Here is a 23,293-nt window from a genome sequence, read left to right as displayed (position 1 = left end):
CATTACAAATGTGACATTATTAACCACACTGCTTTCTCTCCTCATATAGGAAATATCTGCTAATATGAAACAAACATCTGTCAACTTCAAGATTCAAGCATATTGCCAATGGAAGGAAAAATACATAGAGGTCATAAATAATAAGTGTAAAACATCTCATACCCCAAAGCCTGTTTCCCTATGCTCAGAAAAATATCTGCTTTATCTTAGTAGAGTCATGGGGCACTTATCTCTTTGTACCTGGCTTCGTTTCATTCACTATCATGTTCTTAGGATTTATCAGCACCGCAGCACACCTTAAGTGTCCTTTTTCAAAGTGTGAATGAAATTTCACTGCATGCATGAACTGAACAGTTTCTCTGTTCATTCATCATCTGTGGACACTCAGGCTGTTTCCATCTCTCGGCTATTGTAAAACATAGTTCAGTATCTAACATGCTCAAACTCTCAGATGTAGAGGATAGAATGGTAGTTTATGGAGGCTATAGGGAGAAAAAGCATGTGAGTTGATATTTTCTGAGAGTTCCTGAAATTCAAGATAAAAAAGCTCTATAAACATCCGTGTATAGCATCCTTACAGTGAACAGTACTATACTACATAATCAGAATTTTAAAAAGGAATGCCTCATGTAATGTTTTTAACACAATACATCTTTTAAAAAAAACTATCTTGTTTTTATAACAATCGCATAATTATTGATATTACTATACTCTTCAAATATATGTGTCAATTAACTGTGGTTATTCAAAACACTTATAAATTCTATCGATCTGATAATATTGATGACATGTACAGTTAAGTAGTCAAAAGAAAAAAAAACAGCTTTAACTGAGAAAAAAGGCAAAACAGTTGACTTTTTTTAGAGAGCATAGAACATCTAGTGAATAGGACCTAAACAAGGTGCAGAAATTGGTGATACTGGCCTTCCAAGTGCGCCTGAAAGTCATATGTATCTGGGGATGACGGGAAGGAACACAACAGGAAAGTGAAAGACGCCAAGACAAGATCTTTGAGATTGACCTGGCCATAGGAGGATGTAGTGTTTTAGAATTTCTTTTCAATTTTTTTTTCTTATTTTTTTCTTAATCTGGTGTAAAGACTTCAGGTTTCCATCACCTCTATATAGTATCCTGTTAGGTAGTAGCTCTCAACCTGTGGATCATGACTCCTTTGTAGGGGAGAATGACTTTCACATTGACCACAAAAGACCATCAAAACACACAGATATTTACATTATGACTCATAACAGTAGAAAAATCACAGTTATGAAACAGCAATGAAAATAATTTATGGCTGGAGTAATCACAACATGAGGAACTGTATTAAAAAGGTCGCAGCATTAGGAATGTGGAGAACCTAAGAGTCTTAGGTCAATCTGTATCATCTCAAAGGCTCTCAAATTATCCTCTGAGACAAAAAACAAATCTTTATTTTTATGATGAGGAGTATACAGAAGATAACTTAAAAATTTACCACATGACAATAAAACTACGTGTATGCTAGGCTCCCCTAACAGGAAGTTCTAAAATATCTGCTCTCTCATCATTCACATTTGCTTTGAAATACTACCCTTTACATTTTTCTCAATCAACACAAAAATGCCCTGCTGGGCCCAGGGGTGTTTCCTGAGACTCATATTCCAATCAAGGACTGTGCATGGAGGTAACTTAGAACCCCTGCACAGATGTAGCCCATGGCAGTTCAGTGTCCAAGTGGGTTCCGTAGTAATGGGAACAGGGACTGTCTCTGACATGAACTGATTGGCCTGCTCTTTGATCACCTCCCCTTGAAGAGGGAGCAGGCTTACCAGGCCACAGAGGAAGACAATGCAGCCAGTCTTGATGAGACCTGATAGACTAGGATCAGAAGGAAGGTGAGGAAGACTTCCCTTATCAGTGGACTTGAAGAGGGTCATGCGTAGAGAACAGGGAGAGGGGGTGGAATTGGGAGGGGAGGGCGGGGGAATCGACAGGGGTGATACAAAGTGAATAAAGGATAATTAATAAAAATAAGAATTAAAAAATAAAAACTAAAAAAAATGCCCTGCTTTGATGTTGAGACTCTTAACCAAACTTTGGGCAGAGTGCAGGGAATCATATGGAAGAAGGGGGAGATAATGGGACCTGGAGAGGACAGGAGCTCCACAAGGAGAGCAATAGAACCAAAAATATCTGGGTCTAGGGGTCTTTTCTGAGACTGTTTCTCCAACCAAAGATCATTCATGGAGATAACCTAGAACCCCTGCTCACATGTAGTCCATGGCAGCTCAGTGTCCAAGTGAGTACCCTAGTAAGGGGAACAGGGACTGTCTCTGACATGAACTCAGTGACTGGCTCTTTGATCACCATCCCCTAAGGGGGGAGCAGCCTTGCCAGGCCACAGAGAATGCAGCCAGTCCTGATGAGACCTGATAAGCTAGGGTCAGATGGAAGGGGAGGAGGACCTTCCTTATCAGTGGACTTGGAGAGGGGAATGGGAGGAGATGAAGGAGGGAGGGTGGATTTGGGAGGGGTTGAGGGAGGGGGCTACAACTGGGATACAAAGTGAATAAACTGTGTAATTAATATAAAAATAAAAATTTAATTAAAAATAAATGCCAGAACAAACAAACAAACAAACAAGCAAACAAAAAAGAATCTCAGCTTGCTGATTGTTGGTAGAAATAAACATTTATGTCTAGCTGATAAAATAAAAATGCCCTGCTTTGGAGGTAGGTAAGTAGTCTGCAAGAATTCTAACTACAGAATCAATCCACTATTGACTTCCTTGGTATTTCCATTCTTTTATAATTAGAGTTTAAATATCTGACTCCAAAAATATAAAACTATTATTAACTCATACTCATCCAAAAGATGAATCAGGATGGACAAGATTGGAAGAGAATATAAGGAAAACAGGTGACTTCTGTTTCTCCTACTGCTTTCATCCAGTGTCTGTTTTTATTCATCCTGATGCCAGGAATAATGTGCTATTTTAGAGGAGAAAGAAATAACATTTTACCCCTTCAAATGTTTGAGCCTCAAAATAAAAAATTTCAAACAAAAGATAGGAACAATTTATGCAAGAGATGCCCCAAGCTTGCTTCTGTCTTCTACCAGGAAGGGGAGGGATTAGCATTTTAAAGTGACAGAGAGACTCTCAAACAAGAGCAGTCAGGCCTTCTTTTCCTTCTAAGGACTATTGATGGTCAAAGCCTTAGATTAAACTAGCTTAAAAATGATATATGAGAGAACCAAGGAACATGAATGCTCAATCCAGAGCATCAGCTGACACATGCTTTCCAGTGTATTTTGACCAGCGTAGTCAACGTTTTAGAGATATAGCTACTTCTATAGTCGAATGATTTGTTTAACAGTTTATTCCGAACAGTGATTAGACTTTAGGATGAGGACAGTAAAGTTAGGAAGTATCGGGCCAGAGTCTCATGTCAGTCAACCATTTATTAGCCCTGGGCATATGGCCAAATTATGCAAAACCTTTTTACTTACTCTCTTCTAAATCTGGATTCCTCAGTCATAGCACTAAATGAGGGAAAAGAAGAGTCACTGCCTAAGAGAATTATCACGTGCCACTGAGAAAATGTATATAAAAATTATCATGTTAATTGGCATCTGAACATGCAAGAGATTTTGGTGAGGAAATTATTCATAAGCCATTTTTCTTTGTTTTATATAATTTTTATTTTTTATATTAATTACAGGTTATTTACTTTGTATCCCAGCTGTAGCCCCCTCCCTTGTTCCCTCCCAATCCCACCCTCCCTCCCTCCCTCCTAAGCCATTTTTATAGGCCAACAAATATAAAGGAGTAGAAGACGTTCATTAACAGATAGTGGACATGGGCAAAGCTTGGTTAGAACATAGTTACCCCCATTCCAAGCAACAAAAGCGAGCTATGGAGCTGGCCATACTGGATAAGATGCCAGAGCGCCCATTCTTCCTTGTGGCAACAAGGCTGAATTGCCAAAGTGAGGGCACAACTTCTGCACTGTAGATTTAAAGCTACTGCACAGGCCCGCTTGTTTTTCATTTGATGGAATGCTGATGAACTATTCAGAATGTTTTGACAAGGGTAATACCACAGAGACAGGAGAACACCATATAGAAAGGTCTCAGGTTTCTACCCTGTGATATAAAAACCATTCCCAGTGAATGCATGAACATGGCCAACCAGCATGGATTCACAGAGCAAATGGAAAGAAAGGGAATGTCCTTGTCTGAACCATACAATTGAGACCTCTTCAGCATGCAACCAAACTGTATTCTAATTCTCACTAATAAAACAAAGAAAAATGATGTTTACTGGCATGATACAATTTTTCACTTTACTTTAAATCCAGACAGCAGATCACCAACAGTTTGTATAAAAGCAGCTAGAGAAGGAGTAAGATGCCAGGTCACTGAGAGCTTGATGAAAACTGTAGAGATGATGGTGGTCTAATAAAAAAATGGAAAACGGAGAATGACATCATCTGACTTAAATCTGAGCAAGCTCTGCCTGGCTGACAGGCAAAGCAAGGCAGGGAAACCAGCTGGGAAGCTAGTGAGAGAAGGCAAGTGAAGAAAAATGGGGGATGGGCTATAGGGAAGATTGTTCAGGAGATCTAACCCCATTTGCTAATAGGATAACACTGGCAGTGACAGAGTTACTGCTGCACCCAAGGCTTTTGGCTTGAGCCAGAATGGGAGAAAGGTCAGCAGATCAAATTGAAGTCCACTGAATATTTAAATGATATTTCAATGGTGTTTGGGTAAGAGTTCTGGCCTACGTACAGATATAAATCCTGGAGATACCAGTGCAGAAAAATAAGAATGAGAAAGTCAGGCGAGTGTGCAGAAAGAGCAGCCCATGTTAGCTAGCTTTCTAATACTCTAACACAGGTGATCAACCTTTAAAAAAGAAAGAGAGGTATATTTTGACCCACACTTTCAAAGCGTTCAGAACATGGTCAGCTGACCCCACTGCACTGCGCCTGTAGCCAGTCAGTGGGCCTGGCAGGAAGAACATGGCAAGTCATATTGATTTTTCTCTTGACAAAGGGGGAAAAGAAAAGGAAGAGCAAGAGTGAAAGTCTATCACCTGTAAAGACACACCTCCAGTGACCTAACTTCCTTCCTTTACACCTCATCCCATGAAAGTTCCATCACTTCCCAACTGGGCACATTCTGGGGATCTGGACTTTAACAGACAGGCCTTGGGGTGGGGGGAGGCAGCTAGGATCCAAACTATAGTACAGCCCAAAGCATGAGCTCTGAGGGCTGTAATGCGAGAACTGAGGTGACAAGAAAGATTCAAGAGGCTGAGAGATGGCAGAGAGGCAGGAGGAAGCTGGGTCTGGGAGATATTCTGGAAGTCATAGGCACAAGGCCATCTCCAGAATTACAATTACGAACAGTGGCTCAGCCTAGTGATGAGAGAGAGTGCTGCCCTGCATGTAACAATGTCAAGGGCACTGCTGAGATGGATCAGAAGAGGTTTTTGCAGTGATGGGAGCACATTCCTGCAGGCTCAGGAACAAATGGAAGGAGAGAAAATACAGATGCTAACTGTGGCAAATTCTATCGAAAATGTTAGCAATACATGAAAGGCCAGAAACGTGGCAGAGGCCAGGAGAAGAATATTACTGTGTTTTGTTTTTCTGTGTTTATGCCTGTTCATGTGTGTGAGTGTGTACACCATGGTGTGTGCATGTCTTGGCATGTGAACCTAAGTCACAGGACCGCCTAGGTGCTAGTTCATTACTTGTTGCTGCAAACACTGAGCTGGCTGTCCCACAGGCTTCCAGGGATTCTTCTTAGGGTGCTAGTTCATTGCTTGTTGCTGCAAACACTGAGCTGGCTGTCCCACAGGCTTCCAGGGATTCTTTTTTCCCCATACTGTCTCCCATCTCTCTGTAGGAATGCATTGGCTATGGGCTCATCCCAGAACATCTGGCTTTGCATGGGCTTTTAGCATCCACAGTCCAGTCCTCATGCTTGTATGGTAAGTGCTTTATCCACAGAAACATCTCCCCAGCACAGAAAGAAATATTTGTTTTAATGCAACTAGGTCATTAGCATTATCAAATATTAAGCTAGTAACCCGAGAGGAAGCATCCATGCTTTGATTACAAATGGACATGATGTGCCGACAAAAAGAATCCCATATGTAGAGAGCTGTTTCTCCAATGTGAGCCTTCAGCTCATTCAGCTCCAGGATGACAGGGAGGCCTTACAGCAAGTCAAAGCACCCCTGCTATAATCTCCACTATTGAATAGTTGCTTCTCCTTTTGATGAGAAGATCATTCATCAGGAAATACATCTAGAAACAGACTATTTGCAATGTTATAACTGATATTCTTAAGGCCTCTGAACTGTAACTGAAATGGAAAATTTTTCACACACCTCCAATACTGAATGTTTAAATGGGGCTTTTATTTTACATAAGTAAAACTAAGTTGATCCAAAAGTAGGTGAAAATATTCATTCCTTAAAAGCTAATGTCAAACCTACTGAATTCATCCCTATGCTCATGATTTTGAAACTTCAGTAATTTCATTCATTCCTTATGTCACTGTGTCTCAAAGTTTGTTTTGTTTTGATTCTGAAACACGGCTTTTCCCACACAAAGTCTCACAGGAACCTTGATCAGTACATATAGATGCTAGGCAATTCTTTATTATCACCAATACTACTGCTTTTAGTGGGCATTTAATGAAACAGTGGCTTTTGAACTTTTAATCACCTACTTAACATTCTATCAAGCATCACTGTTCCAGCAAGCAATCTGGTTTGAGGTTTTACATCTTAGTCTTGTAATTATTTCCCTGAGATGTGTTCTTTCCTCTTCATTTATGTTCCTTAAGATTGCAGTGGTTGCATTTGAACACATTAAAACCTACATTTCAAGTTCTTAAATCTCCTGCAATTCACTATCAGTCCAATTCACACTGAGTTAAAATATGTTTTTTGCATTGTGATTATGTGTGCCATTCTCCACTTGCCCATTAGCCTCAAAACTATTAAGTCACTTTTACGAACAAAACACTGACTTCTTTAGTATTCTACTAAACATTTGCGCCATCTTGGTGGATTTCTGTTTGTGGCCATAAAGACCTCTTTAGCTATGCTGGAGACACAATGCCAGCAGCTCAGAGAGAAGGAACTGAGCAGACACAAAGCGCGTGGTTTTAGAACGTCTCTTAGAGCCCCAAATGGAACCGGTCACCACTGTGCTATTTGCACTTTTTAAAGACTTTGAAATGTCAACAACCCAGTCCTCTGTTCCACAGAAAATGATTTTTTTTCTTCATAAATCTCTTATGCTTTAAAAAACATTAAAATATAGACCCAGGACTGAATGCTGACAAAACCACTATTGACAGCTGCAGGTAACCCATGGGCGTGAGACACAGCACTTTCTCCAAGCTTGAATCAAACAGGATCTCACATATCTCTGATCTTGTTCTTGGGAAACAGGGATAAAAGAGGCTGAAAGAAATGCTCTTGGCTGGCACTGACTGGTGTTGGAGGGATGAAGAGGTGTTAGGGAGAGGGATCCGGTAACGCTTTGTTTCATTAAAACCCTGCCTTGACAGGAAACAGAGGGGAAACTTACCCAAAGAAATGGTGCATCCGCTGTGAAGGCCAAAAGTAGATTCTCCCACCACGACATAGAATAAAGAAACTTAGAGTACTCTTTTCTCTCATGTTTCTGGCCACAGTCATCTTTCTTCCCTTCTTCTGCATTCACTATTGTATTCTATTCCAATCGCTTAATTTTCTCTCGTAAAAGTCTCAATGCCAAGAGTAAAAGCCCTTAGGAAGTTGCCCGTGATTGTGTGCCAATTTGGTTCAGAATCTATATAGACTCTTGGACCTGCTCAAATCAGAATGTGATTTGATTGACCCACTTCTAGTTTACCTTTTGGAAAATTAGAAGAATCAAGTGAAGTTGAGGGTAAAGCGAATTCTAATTCCCAATGCTAAAAAGGGGATCCAAAGTTTCTTAGCCTGCTAAAGAGTGTCCTGAATGACTTGACAAGGAGGGAACATCATCACTTAGATTTTATTAGATTTTCCATCTTCAGTATGATTGTTCTGGAAGGAATTTCACTCATAGAGATGTACTGGGTACCTACTACATAGGCAAAGAAGCCCTTCTAGCCCAGTGGATGTAAATCTTAAGGTCAGCTTCCTCAAGAGAAAGCAAACTGTGGAAACAACTGGAAAGCAGAATGAGTGCTGTGTCCTGAGTGAGGCGGTATCTTGGGGGAGCAGTGTTGTTATGGAAGGTTACATAGAGGACAAACCTAGAGGTTCAAGATACCAAAAGCCAACACAGAGTGATGAAAATTTTGAGTCGGTGGAATGAGCCATGACTGAGGATTGAAGAAAAGCCAGAGAAGTAATCCAAGTTATTACGCTTTTGAAGCACCTTGGGCACCCTGAGAAGTCCATCACAGAACATCCAAAGGTACATGAACCTATGTGTCCTTCCCAGAGATGGCTAGTGTAAACACAAACTCTTACCTAATATTTCCTCAAAGGTTTTTGTGGTTGGAAACTCTGGCAAACCTCACTGTGTTTCACAACTGAAGCTGGCTGCAAGCGATTTCTTTCTTAGACTTACAGCACCGGTACTATGAAAGCCCAAAGTCTTCCCAGGACACGAATCCCTTAAGGTATTCCCACATCAGTTGCTACACACTTGCAAAAAGAAAACTCTGTAATGTTGTGGTCTTGGAAAAACAATGATTTACATCAAATACCTCAGATGGATGTTCACTGGATTGTGTGCATTTCCCAAGCTGCTAGTAGGCAGACTTGTGCCAATTTGCATGGCTCTGAGCTGGTTATGCTTCCTACAGTGGAACTTTCCATCTATGTTTTGCTTAATTATTATGCATTTCTAGAATTTTTAGGTGAATGGATAAAGGCACATGTTGAATGTGCAAAACCTTTTCATTTCTTGTTATTGAGTTCATATAAGAATCTTGTGAGGGGTAATTGAGGGTGATTTCAGCTGCAGCCTACAAATTCCAAGCTGACATATGCCCATGTTCATATTTTCTCACTGAAAGCTCACAGTTCTGCCTCTTAGGGGGGCGATAGTCAAGCATAATTACTTCCACACAAAATGTCTGTGTCGATCTATCCTTGATGACCTATTTTCTGTTCGACTTATCAAGCAGGGCAATCACTCAAAATGATCTCCAGCAGTCTACAAGCGTTAGTCCAAAAGACCCCCACCAAGCCTCCAGCCTTTCCCATGTATTCATAAGTGAAAACTTACTGCACAGAGGCACACTTCCCCACCAGATGACCCATCCTGGTTCCTGGGAAAATGACTTAGCAGCTATGATTCCAGCAGAGAGACTAACTGGTTAAGTATTTCATCCTTGCTTGCCTGAATGCCATCGAACCTAATAAAGCTTCAAAATCTGTAAACGTGGAAAGACCCCCATCTCTCAACTCACAGGTGCTGCAGGATTTTAACTTTTAAATGTAGAAGAAGCGGGATGGTGAAATGAGCTGCTTCCAGCAAGTGAACCAGAAGGGCTGTCTTATAGGCATCTTCCCAGGGGAGAGAGGTTCGTACAAAGTCTAGAATTTACTGAGGAGCGTGCCAGCGTTCTGTGTTTTGATTGGTTCTGCCAAGAATACTGCACGGTTAGAATGTGATGAGAGATTAGCAAGAAAATAAGTTGGGATCGCTGTCAAGACGGAGGCATCTCTGGGCACTTTCTGGTGGGATAGACGGAGTCCAGATTGTGCTGTGTCTTATAGGATTTCAGGGCAGCATGCCCTAGCTACTCGTGCCTCATTAAATGTGATTTCACTCCTCAAGAAATCCATTCAGAAGACAGCATTGCTATCTATGTTCAGAATTTTTTTTTTAAAAAAGCCTAAAATCATAGGTTTGCTGGCTGACCTTTTAACATTGCAGCACAGAGAGTTGAACTTTGTGACAGAATGGCAGCTCCCTCTGTCAACAATTAGGCCTCATGCTAGTAGACAGCTAATGGGACAAATCATGTGACATGTTCCTAGCACTAGATATTGAACAGAATGTCGCTGGAGAGAGTTTTAACTTATGCATTTATTTGAATGTTTTCTTAGCTACATAATTATTTTGAATGTGATGGAAGGAATGCTGAGAAATAAATGCATTTCAGAGTAAAGATGTAAAATTCAGTGAATTTCTGCTTAAGAGCTTTAGTAAATTATCTACAATCTGAAATTAAGTTCTTCCTGTTTTCTTGTTTCTGTTCTTTTCTTTTGCTGTTGTTGTTGTTTGTTTGTTTGTTGGGACAAGGTCTTATGATACAGTTTTACCTGGCCGGGAACTGTCTATGTAGACCAGGCTGGTCTCAAATCCATAAAGGTCTGCCTGCCACAGAAAAGACTAAGGAACACAATAGAAGCTTATGCTATGAAAAGAAACAGCAAACTCTCTCATACAAAAGGACAAAAGAAGAGCCGTTCACATGACTTTAAAAAGTGTATTCACATCTTTTTCAAATCTCTCCTTCTCCCAACTTTATTCTTCCAGATTATATTTTGTATCCGTAACCAGATTGACTCCCTCAAACATGGAAAATATTGACTCCAGACCAGGTGTAGTGCTGAGGACACAGTAACTGAGCACTGCTAAGCTGAGTTTCACTTATCTCACTGGGCCTGGCTGCTGTGGAGGGGATGGCAAGGACTCAGACTACAGGGAGCAATGGGTATCCTTTTTATCCTTCTTCATCTTGGGCCCAGGAATGGAAAGATAACTCAGCAGTCGAGAGTCCTTGCCACTCTTCTAGAGGACCCAAGTTTCATTCCTAGCACCCACTTTAGGCAGTTCACAGCTTCCTGTTACTTCATCCAGCTCCAGGAAATCTGACACCATCCTCTGGCTTCCGCAGGCATGGATGTAAGCGGCATAATTTCACACAGGTATACACACATACATATAAATAAAAACAATAAAGATAAACCATTTTTAAAATCAAAGTCTGTGCTACAATTAATCTGAATAGTTTTCACAAGAGATTCTGTTTTAATACTTAAAATAAAGTCATTTCCATTTTGAGCAAGAAGAAACATACATATGTATTTATGCCTATCATATGAACATGTATTTCTAAATCCTTGTTAATTTATGCATGTGTTACTATGTCCATATAACCATATATTTATAACTGCACAAATAGAACTATTATGTGCCATTTTCCCATTATGAAAGTCATCAAACAAAAACTGACCACAACCAAACATATCTTGCATATAGTCAACAATTTTTAATAGATTTTAAATTTGCAATCAAATCCTATATGGTACAATATACTGTATTTTTAATTACATGTGGAAAGTTGTGCTTACATTTCTGTTACATATGGGAAAATAGACTTACACTTCAGTGTTCTTGCTACATACTGTCTTCCTTTCCTAAGCCAAATGATTCCTCAGTTTAATACTTCATTTATCATAACTATGTCTTAAATGGACACACAAAGTCACAAAATTCTATTATATTGTTCCTGAATTAACAACACATCAACCTTGATGTGTAAGTGAGAAGAGTCAGGTTTGAATTCCCAGGACCTGTGTGAAAAGTTGCCATGATAACACATCTGTAACTCCAGAGATCCTACAGCAAGAGAGGAGGTGGAGAGAAGAGAATTCCCAGAAGCTGGGGACCAGCCAGACTGGATCGTGCAGGAGCAAACAACAGCAGCAACAGCAAAGATAACTCAATCTAAAACAAAGCGAATATCAAGGAATGCTCCCCTCAGCTGTCTTCTGACTCTCCACACAAGCCATGGCAAGCACACACTTATGCACACAGTAATGGCTCTCTCCCTCTCTGCCTTTCTCTCTTCCTCGCCTTCCTTCTCCCTCCCCCTCTCTCTCCCTCGTTTCCTTCTTCTTAAGAATAAACTTCAAAGCAAAATCGAGGAAGCCTATTCCACCAACTGTTTTTCGTTACACTGTTTTTACTGAGAAGCCCGCACTGTAAGCAATTTCCAGAGACAGTTTATGAGAGGTGACTATGAGATGCTTCAATTCATATCAACCCATGCATAATTTAGAAAGCTATTATACCAGCAGCCTGCTGGCTGCAACACACATAGGTGTGTGTGTGGTGTGTGTGTGTGTGTGTGTGTGTGTGTGTGCTCACAGTGGAGAGGACTCACACATGGGTGTCCCAGGTCAATGACGCGAATAGATGGTGCTGCACATGACTGACGCTACCACTCTGCTCAGATCCTGTCACTCTTTAGCAGAACGTTTGTTTTGCTGAAGTTCTGATGATGATCTCTACAAGCAGCACCGCTTGCTCTGATTGCTGCCCGAGTCCCCGAGTCCATCCGTTTGGGAGGAATGGGTCACTTCGATGCATTGGACTCATTTTAACAGACTCCGTTTTTCTATCCAGTCAAAACGGAAGTTCATGCTGCCATCTTCTCTTTCTCCCCCTTTGCTTCCAAACCATCGGCTCCTGTAGACCTCTGTGTGTTTGCTGCCGGCACTGTTCCTTCCTGGACATTTCTCTGACTCTCTCTGTTTCTTGCTACACCTTCACCTCCCCTGGCCTCTCCCTCGAGTATCACAGATACCTTGTTCTCAGACAATGAGATCACGTGCTATCAAAAACATCAATTATATTTAAATCAAGTGAAGTAATGTACCTGAAAGTGCTTGCTAGGCTTTAGGGCATGAGGAGCGTATGATGCTATTGCACTCTGAACCACCAAGCAAATTTCCACAGCGACAGCACTGAGGCAGCCTGATTCCCTGTCTCACTCTGCTTCCTCTTCCCTCCCGTGATACCTTAGTTGTCCCATAGTCTATAGTCCTGGGCAGGGGTGATGACTCAGCGGGGTGCTTGCTGCAGGAGAATAAGAATCTGACTTCAGACCCACAACATCTACATAAAAGCCATGAGTGTGGTGTATGCCTATAACCCAGCATTAAGGAGCAGAGGCAGGTGGATCTCTGTGATTTGACGATCAGGCCGTCTTGCCAAAGTGGCAAGTACTAGGCTCAGTGAGAAACCCTGTCTCAAAATAGAAGGTGGAAAACATCCCAGCATCAGGCCCTGTCTTCCACGTGTGTGCACAAAGGCAAACCTAGCTGCAAAGGGGAGCATCCCCACATACAAATAACCCTATCTCTCACCCCTGCTCTCTCTCTCCTCTCTCCCTTTATCTTTCTCCCCTTTCCCCTCTCTTACTTACATACACACAGAAATGTAGTGGTAGTAGTAGTAATACATTTGTAAAGTCTAAATTAACAAAAATACAGATTTTTCAAGTGATTTGTACTGTTCAGAACCTTGCAGTCTTATTCCAGTTTAGTGGATAAATGCCAGTTCCAAACTTTTCAAGCAGCTTTTGGAAGTTTCCCCTACTATTTGAGAATGTTTATCACTATACATCCATCCTAAGCACTGCCTCTTTCCAAATACCACATTTTGACTCTCCTCTATGCTTCTGTGACTCTCTTGGTTGTCCCTTATGCCTTTATTCCCACAGTGACCCTGAAAGGCTTACTATCCATCCTCCCTTGCAGGGTCTACAAACAGGCCTGTCTTCCCAGATGTGGATTTAAATTGCATACCTTCCCCACACACAACCCATCTGCAAAGTTTTCCAGGCTAGAAAGCTGCTCAAGTTATAGTAAGACACTACGTATATACCCTCTCTCAATCAAGATCCACACATTGATTTGTGCTTATGTTATCATTTCTGAGTATTAAAATGTTGAAGAGGGAGTCTGACAGTGCAAGAAAGCCCATTGTTAGCTTTTAAGTGGAAGTTACTAGGGCTTTTCAGACACAGTAAAATACAGATAGCCAAGACATGATAAATAATTGATATTTCCATTATTAATTTTATCATTCATAATTTATAAAATGACAATTTTTAGCTTACAGACAGCATAAAATAGATGAAAATAGAGGGGAAATATAGCTAAGTCGTGGATTACATTAACTAGTAGAAAACACTAACTAGTTCTACTGAATAATTCATGAAGAAAACAAGACGCGGTACCCCATCAAAAATAGGCATCAATGGCAAATGAAAAGGTAATATATGCTCAGGTCTGAAGAAATGGCTCTGGAGACTCTTATCTCTGAAGCTGGTTCATTTGTCTTTCCCAGCTGCTGATAGACTTGACCCCTTGGATCAACTCCAAGACTCTTGCCCTCCTGAAGTCTGGCTTGCAGACTCTGAGGTCAGCCATGGCAGGCCATGCTCCTCTTCTAGGATTACCCTGAAACTGAAACTACCTTAAGAAGAGGAAAGAGGGATGGGACATTTTCCAGCGCCTTTGTTTGGTGGAACTGGCTTTGTTTTAACAAAGCACATAACCTGCCAGTGTCTGCACCTGAAGGAAAATGAACTAAGATTAGTAGTATCATGAGGTTGACCTAGATCCGTGGTTTTCAAGCTCTGATTGTGTCCTGCAATCACCTGAAGGGTTTTGAGAAAACATCTATACCCAAGCACAGCACTCAGGCACTACACTATGCTTAGCTAGAAGGCACGAAGACAAAATACTTCAGACTGAGTGGCTAAAACAACAGGTGTTTGTTTCTTGCAGCTTTGAAGGACAGAAAGTTCAATATCAAGGGGTCAAGGGTCCTGATGAAAGTTCTCTGTGGCTTTCAGATGTCTGGCTCCTTGCTGTGTCTTTAGAGGATGGAAAAAGACACAGCTCTCGTCTTTTCTCTCTAAGAGAACAAATTTCTTTTGTGAAAGCTTGAACCTCATGACCTGGTTACTGGTCAGAAGTTTCATTTCCAAACACTACGGTTCTGACAAGTGTTCAACACAGAGTTTGAAAGGGAAGCTCACAATAACACCTGGCAAGTATAAAGTGTGGCCAAGATTGTGAACTCATGACCCCAGTCAAGCTCAGTCAACATGTTTGCGAAGACACAAACATGAGAATGGTATTCTATGTGTTCTTCAATGCCATGCTGACGGCTCCTGTGGGCAGACCTTAATTTTGCACAACTCTGTGTAACAGGTGACACCTTTACATGTTCTATTAAAGGAAATGTGTGGATGAAAGTAGATGACAATTTAGTTACAGAAATCAGTTTTAATGAGGTGATTATGTGATTGAAAATGAGAACATCAGGAAGGTCATTTATATCTGCCCAGCATTTCAAAAGTATATGATGAGGATTCACATAGGAACAATGATATCTGCTTTAAACGGTCATTCTTACACAGTAATTTTCCATTTATTCCTACTAAATGTATTGAGGTAATCAGTTCCAATAAGGGTTTAGTAAGAAGAACTATGCTTAGAAGAAGGCAGAGAGAGAGAGATGGCACCTACCTCCAAAAGTGAAAGGCTACCTATAGCTCAGTCACTTATAAACAAGTTATTTACCCCAACTTCATTCTTTCCAACTCCTGAGGAAATTATCTCTCTAAAAATGTAAAAAATGTATTTCCAAAGAAACATATGAAGTCCACACCAGCGAGCACGCACACTAAGTGACTCATTATTACTGAATCAAACCACCCAGTTCACATCAACAAAGACCCCGCATAACTGAGTTTAATATCTATGAGCAAATTACAGAAGAAATAAAAGACAGTCCAGCCTATTTTAACACACAGGAATTTTGAGCAGAAGCATCTGTTGAGCCATCCTTTTAAAATTATGCTAACTACCAAGCCCACCAAATTACATTAACAAAGTAAAAATATGTTTACTAATGGCATCAAATACCGTCAATGTCCTCCCTATCCAACTCTTCATCAAGATGTGGAGGAAATGTGCCAAGTTTATTTGATTATTTAAATCCATGTTCAGAGGAAGTTAAAAGGGGAAATAGCATCAAAAAGAAAAAAAAAGAAATAAAGAGGGAGGGGAATATTGAGAAGACTATCACAAAAATATAATAAAAGAGCCAATCTTCTTAACTTCTGCCTTTGACCCATGTGGCAATATCTCACATGTCGCAAGCCCCACCCATTTGAATTCAGCTCCATTTACCAAAAAAAAAAAAAAAAAAAAAAAAAAAAAAGCATCTGAACATGTGTTCTGTGTAGGGCTAAACTGTGTGCCACACTTCATCTCTAGGATTAATTAGAAAGTCATCAAAGAACCCTAAAACACCTGTATCCTGCGATGTCACTGTATTTCCCATCTTCTTCACTCTTGTTTTTGTTTTCAGAACTGTCTTGGGCCACCAACCTCTCAGGGTCAGTCTGACGGAATTTATCCAATATTGGCTTTGGGCTGATAGAAAGTACAGTCCTTGTGGATAAGATCTCTCTCTCTCTCTCTCTCTCTCTCTCTCTCTCTCTCTCTCTGTCTCTTTCTTTTTTCTTTCTTTCTTATTGACTACCCTTCATCCCCTTGTCCTCTCCATCTCTGACACATGAGCAGCACACACAGAGAGAAAGAGAGAGAGAGAGAGAGAGGGAGAGAGAGCACATTCACACTGACATAGCCAGGTTCACACATATCAACTCATCCACAATTAAACACTCACCTATGACTGCCCTAAACACTGTCCATGCAATATTAACCACAGGTGCTTTCCTTCCTCTGTACAGAGAGTCTCTGGATCTTAGAGTGTCCCCTTAGAGGGACACCTGAGAGAAGCACCGAAAGTGAGGACAGGCGCAGAACAGGCATTAATGATGCACAGGTCAAGGTAATGCTGACCAAAGTCTTGACCTAGACACAGAACCAGAAGAAAGACCAATGGAAACTGGCTGATCTCAATGACAAAAAGGTTTCCCTAAGGTCTCAAGCACTGAGGACTTACTAAGTGTGTCCACAAGGTACCAGGTCTAAGAAGCTAATGATGAATCCAACAGTCTTCGCCCTTGAAGAGCTGGTCCAGTAAGGAAGAGAGACAGAGACACTATAAGAAAATACAGTATGGGGTAAAGACAAGTCATGAAAAATGCATGTGAGAACAGATCACTCACACATAAAGCACCAGTTATGAGTCCTAGCTTGTAAAGGCCACAAGTGGCCATTAACCTTCCTTTACCTATTGTACATAATCACCATGTCTCAGGATGTTTGTGCAGTTGACAGAGCCTGTCCACAAATAACTGCCATGCATCAACAGCTCAAATAATTTTAATGACTTTAGAATTCCTTTCTCACTGAGTTGATAACTTTCCGTGAGGGCAAAAATTACATTTTTTGTTTGTTTGTTTGTTTGAAAACAGTGTTGTTCTGTGGATTTCCTTTATATGTGTGTGCACATATGCTTAGGTCAAAGGATAACCTAAGGGTGTGTTCCTCATGTTCTACCCACTTTTGCTTGAGACAGGCTGTGTCATTGGCCTCGAGCTTTACCTAGCCGGCTGAGCTGTTCACACAGGAGGCTCCAGAGACCCACCTTCACCTCTCATCTCACCACCCTGGGATTACAACCACAAACCAGCACATATGGCTTTCATATGGGCTCTGAGGATCCGAACATGGGTCCTCGCACTTATAAGATGTGCAGTTTGCCATCTCCCAATAGGTAGATCTTCTGAGTGGATGGAAATGATCCCAAATTGCCCTTTGTTGCAGCCACTATACACAGATGACCAAGGTATGCTACCTTTCAGCCAAGCTTAGTGTGATTTAAAAAATAAACAGTAGGTGATTTCACTTTGATACTTTGATAGATTATGAATTAAATAATCACATATGCATAGTGCCCATGGTCCTGGGCAGCTTAATTTTAAAAACCCAAGTATTTTAGGAACGTACAACAGCATAAAATATTTTCCCTTAATGCCTGATGCACATTATACATACATCAGAAGAATTACAGCTCTGGACAAAAGTTGTTTTCCTTTACACAAGCCATGTATCAACACTCCAAATAATTGTAATGACTTCAGACACATACATATACGTATCCTATTTAAATTGGCACTCACCGTTAGCAGGATGAGTGAGTGGAAGCATTTAAAATATTTGAGAGTTAACACGTTTAACACATTCACAGATTGTTGGAAAAGGCAGTTACCCTCAACTGCTTGTCAATGGAGAAAGAATCTTAAAAGTTAGAATTAGGGTTTTGAGTGGGAGGGGGGAATTTATTTATTTATTGGCTTTTGTTGTTTTGAGACAATTTTTACTCTGCAGAAGAGGCTGTTGTCCCGATACTCACTACACAGTCCAAGTTGCTCACGAACTCACAGCAATCCTTCAGTCTCAGCCTGTCGGGTGCTGCGCCTAAACCATTGATGCATTGCTTAAAACGGGATTTAAAGGCCTTCAGTTTGAGGCAGAATCAGAACAGGTGGGTGGAGGGCATAAGATCTGCACACCTAGACCGTGTGCTAAAACACTGCTGGATTCTTCATATGAAGCAGATCACAGGAAAGAGGTGGGGCTGCCCCCATGACGTGACCTGTAGATTTGTCACAGTTTTCAAGATTGCACTGAGGCATAGATGTTTTTATTACCTAAAAATGATAGAATGTGCTCAAATTTTTAAAAAAGAAATAAAGGCCACATAGGAATATACAAGAAAAAAGGTACAAAGGCATCTGCAAGAAAGAAAGCAAACAGGAATGAAATGCTGCATTCCATCCTGGGAAGTGAGAGTACAAATTCTCAACAGGAAGCATGCTCCAGAGGGGACACAGAGAGCATCACAAAGATATGCTGATGTATGCCTTAGAAAGTGGAGGCAGGAAGATCAGGAGTTCAATGTCATCCTTGGCTATGTAGAGGTTTTTAAGACCAGCCTGCTACAGGAGACTCTGTCTGAAAGAAAAATAATAAACAACAAACAAACAAACCACATAAAAGAAAGTCTCTTCTTTGGAAGAGGCAAAAACTAAGTAGGCTGTGTGATGCCAGAAAAGTTATTTGACTTCTCTATTCCTGTTTCCCCATCTGTAATTCATATCAGATGAGGGAAAAGGTAATGGGAAAATGGATAGACAATGAATGCTTGAGCCCTTGGCAAGTAGATTTAGAGCACAAAACTCATGTCCACTAATCTTTTCCTTTAGGAGATTTGATCTTGGCCAATGAAGCCATTTCCAGACTCAACCTGAGACATTATTAGCAAACAGGTATTAAAAAACAGGTATTCAAATTGGACTCCCAACACTGAGACCTTCCTGAAGTTTGAACACTGGAGAAAAAGAAAAAAAAAAAGTTTTTTTCCAAAGCAAAACTCTCACAACATATGATTTTAAACAAGATCCTTGATTTCTAATATAGAAGTAGAAATGAATTCATCAATGGTGGGGGGATGGGGGAGGAGAAAGATCCCAAGTACGGAAAAGCATTGTCATACTAACCAAAAGTAAAAAAAAAAAAAAAAAAAAAAAAAAAAAAAAAAAAAGTTTCCTGAATGGTGACTAGTTACTATTTGGAGGAAGCATGAGAATTTTGCATATGATTTTCTAGAGAGGACAAACTCAGAGTCAGAACAGCCTACTGGCACCATATCCGAAATGATTGAAGCCATAACTGCTTCAGGAGCCTTAGGTATAATCCACTTTCACCATGGCCCTCACAGCAGTGAGACCTGAGCAGGAAGTCTAGAATCAGACCCATTATCTATTTAGCAAGAGTGTGTAAGCAGGAGGATTTACCCCACAGGTCTGTGAGTTGCTTAATTCTAAGGTCCTAAGGTCTCATGAACAAAAGAAGTAATTCTTTAGCAGCTCTTCAAACCCCTTGGCTTCCTCCATGACTCATAGGCCTACCTTCTTATGGGAAAGTCAAATGGCTTGTCTGCCTGGTTCAAACCATCAGGATACAGAAAGTGATACTGCCCAGATCACAGAGATGTTTTTAATCGTAAAAGACAAGCACACTGGTGACTTCTAGAATGTGTTTCTGGATAATGATAAGAATACTAGTCTAATTATATCAGAATTGCCACCCTGCGTCACACCTGAAGCAGTCATCAGACCTTTTATAAAGATCATCTTATGGGTGGCATGGTACCTGGGTAGATCCAGAGACCCTGAGAATGAGGAATAAGTACATCCACGAACATGGATGTATATGTGGGGAGGGGCACTAAAAGGGAGGCTGAAGTTTTCATTTGTAGATAATGTGCCTCGGTTTTCTACAATATGCCATCCCACGACCAATATAGTCATCCCATTTGCTAGTGTCCCTAAGCCAACTGGTTTAGAGCAATGTAAAAGGCTGCCTTAAAGTGGTGAGGAATACACACATAGTCATCTCATTGTAGTAGTCGAAAGAAAGAAAGAAAGAAAGAAAGAAAGAAAGAAAGAAAGAGGAAGGAAGGAAGAAAGGAAGGAAAGATGAACTCATATTTCAGTCCTAGTGGATAGGCTTAGATTTAATGGCATTGCATGAGTGTGTAACAGCCTTAAACAATGCATTTAGTTTTTCCTCCTTAGGTTTTATATCTTCAAAGGCATGTGTCCGACCAGGCAAAAATCTATGCTACCCCAAGTAGGCTACAAAAAATGGTTTACTGAGGGCATAATAAAATCAACTTTGCAAATGTATGATTTGCATGTAGTGGGATCTGCCTCAGTCCTAAAATCCAGTGTGTACTGATCTGACATGCTATGGAGAGAGCAAACCTTGAAATCGTTCTGCTCAGTGAGTGCAGCCAAAAGAAGATTCATGCTTCATGATTCTGATAGGGTGAAATGCCCAGAGCAGCAGGTTGACAGACACAGAAAACTGACCAGGAAACGTCAGTTAGCAACCAAGGAGTGCTGATTATGTGCTCTGGGGTCACGCGCCAGGGGAGCCACAACCCCGTGAATACAGTGTTACCCTCCAACAGACGTACTGTGCGGCAGCTGTTTTATTTTAAATCAGTTACAACCATTTCTAATGCAGCCTTGGGTATGTGCTTTGTTCAAATGCAGGGTAATGCCGTAGTGTGCTTCCCCGATACTGTGAGATCTCCTTAAACAGTAAGTAGAAAGGGGACCTGGCTTTGTTGCTAAATGTCTGACTGGAATGTGGAAATGGGGATTCAACAGGTGTAGACTGGAAGAGTGCTTTAGAAGAAGCAGACTCCACAGTCAACTGCAAGCCTGCAGAGTCGGAGGCCAGAGCCCCCTTGCTGTCTGACAGGTCAGGTCCCTCACGACAGCTCTGAGCCCTCACCAAGCCTTAGGGAGTGAAGGTAGGGGAATACAGCGTGAGGTTCAGGCAATCATCACCTTGGTGGTGACACAATCCTCATCAGTCAGAACCAGGAATGACTTCTGTTTGCCAAGGTCAGGGAGCCAAGAGCAGCACTGTCCATTGGACAGAAACGCACGTTTAATGTGTCCTTTATTATAGAATCTAAAATTTAAAGAGTTCTGAGTTCGAGGACTGGAGAGAGCTGAACAGTTATACTCACAATTTGAGGTACTATTCTAATTTTTAGGTTAATGGCTCCAAGCAGGGTTTTTTTGTTTTTTTGTTTTTTTTTTTTTTTACCTAAGTCTGCAACGTCCATGTCCATTTAACAGGTGTACCGTTTGGAAGGCTGCGAGGAGCTTGGTCCCTGTCAGCCCACCACCTGCTACTCTTCTGGTTGGAAGCCGGGGCAGAATGTTCATCCAGATCGGATTGAAACTTTTTTTTTTTTTTTTTTTTTTTTTTTTGGTAAGTGACTGCCTGGACTTGAACGTGACTAAACTGAAAGTACTAGAACCACAGAAAAGTCAGGTCGGCGCTTGTTCGGCTCAACGCCTTTCGGGTGCGCGCGCGTGTTCAGGGCAGACACATGTTTTTTCAGTTCAAGTCCACAGAACTGGCAACCGGAACAGTACGGTCCAGGGTGCAGCCCCTCGCTGCTCCGGCCCTGGATTCCTGGTCAGTGATGCTTCCTCTCATGTAGGTCTACAAGGCTATTTCCACTGTTTGCAACAGGGAGGAGCGAGCGCGGGCGAGGGGAGACCCTGACCCGTGCCTCGGGTGTCCGGGTGTCCCGGCCACGCTAGCTGTACGGGGGACCTTGCAGGTGGCGGCGGCGCAGCCCGCGCAGGTGACACGCGAGGGCTCCAGGACCACTTTTTCCGGGTGCTGTCGAATACGCCGAAAGCCTCCCCACGCCGCGTCCCGGAGCCGGAGCCCGGTGCGGCCACCCCGCCGCCGCCGAGGTCCCCTCACTTACCCAGGCGACACACGCACAGGAGCTGGACGCACGCGAGGAAGCGCTGCAGGATTCGCATCTCCAGCCGGGTCCGCGGCCCCGCGCCGGCCGCCGGGGTGCAGCTTAGGGTGCAGAGGGTGGGGACGCCGAGGCAGGGGGACTAGCTAGGGTCTAGGTGGACGTGCGATCGAGAGAGAGAGAGAGAGAGAGAGAGAGAGAGAGAGAGAGAGAGAGAGAGAGAGAGAGAGAGAGAGAGAGAGAGAGAGAGAGAGGAGGGGAGGAGAGAGGAGAACGCGGGGCCAGACGGCCCGTGGGCGAGGGGACCAAGCCCGGGCCAGGCGCGGGGCTTCGGGCGGGACGCGGTCCCCTGGCAGCGCGGGCTGCGGCGGCCGGGATCTGAGCGCTCGCAGCGCAGCGGCGCGGGAGTGCGGGGACGCGCTCGGGGCTGGGCGCGCGCGGCGCGCGCGGGGGGCGGGGGCACGGGAGCGCCGGCGGGGGCCGGGGTCGCGCACCGGCGGCGGAGGGGCGTGGCGGATCCCAGGCTGTCCCAGCCCCGCGTCCCTCCCCCTCCCACGGCCGGAGGCGGAGAGGAACCCGCTGGGGCTTAGAATCTTCGCAGAGAAAAGGGTCTCTTCGTTAAGACTCCTTCATCCCCCTAGGAAGACACGAGGGGAAGCTGGGTCCCCATTGTCCCGCACAGCTTGGGGCTGACCTTTGGGCTTCACCCCTGGGAAAGTCTCTTTCATTTGGTTATTGTCGTCTCTGCGGTTGCCAAGTGGGTCGTAGCGAGAGGGGGTGAGGGAGCCTGGGTAAACTGAGCCCCCCATCCCCTTGCTTTCCATTTTCCCAGGAAGTGGTTCCAGCCCCCATTGCCACTAGGGCAGTTAACTCTAATCCTTGGCAGCCCGGCCGCGACCCTCCCCAACGTTCGGTGAGGCTGTGCACAGCACTCAGCACCGCCCTGCGCTCCCTGGATGGAACTCCCCAAGTGCCTCTTTGCACAGGGTCCTCCCGCAGGAAGATTTTTTTTTTAATTGCTTGATTGCGGGATAAACAAAAGCGCGGTAATACACAGCCTGTGTGCCTCCCTGGAGCTGGCCGTGCCGTTCGCTCCGCAGGAGCCTGTTTCTATGGAGGTGTTTGTTTGCTGTGTCGAGAGTGCGAGTACTAAAACCCGAACTCCCGGCTTGGGGGGTGGGGTAGGGATTTTCATAGGTTCCCTGAAATGT

General features: G+C 42.7%; 1 protein-coding gene across 5 annotated transcripts in view; it reads right to left on the bottom strand.

Moving 5' to 3' along the window:
- Positions 1-22,506, bottom strand: part of Ptprz1 (protein tyrosine phosphatase receptor type Z1) — a 176,399-nt gene extending 153,893 nt beyond the window's left edge. For 2 of the 5 annotated variants that reach the window (XM_021656742.2, XM_021656743.2), the window contains exon 1: positions 22,086-22,505. In XM_021656742.2, the coding sequence (XP_021512417.1) occupies positions 22,086-22,143 (58 nt within the window). In that variant the 5' untranslated portion in view covers positions 22,144-22,505. Of the gene's footprint in view, positions 1-22,085 lie in introns of all 5 variants that reach the window. The other 3 variants (XM_021656744.2, XM_021656745.2, XM_060373873.1) reach the window with 2 other exon arrangements.
- Between the last annotated feature and the right edge of the window lie 787 nt (positions 22,507-23,293).

Source organism: Meriones unguiculatus, chromosome 21, assembly GCF_030254825.1.
Source record: "Meriones unguiculatus strain TT.TT164.6M chromosome 21, Bangor_MerUng_6.1, whole genome shotgun sequence".
Classification (NCBI taxonomy): Eukaryota; Metazoa; Chordata; class Mammalia; order Rodentia; family Muridae; genus Meriones; species Meriones unguiculatus.
This window is presented reverse-complemented; position numbering and strand designations above follow the sequence as displayed.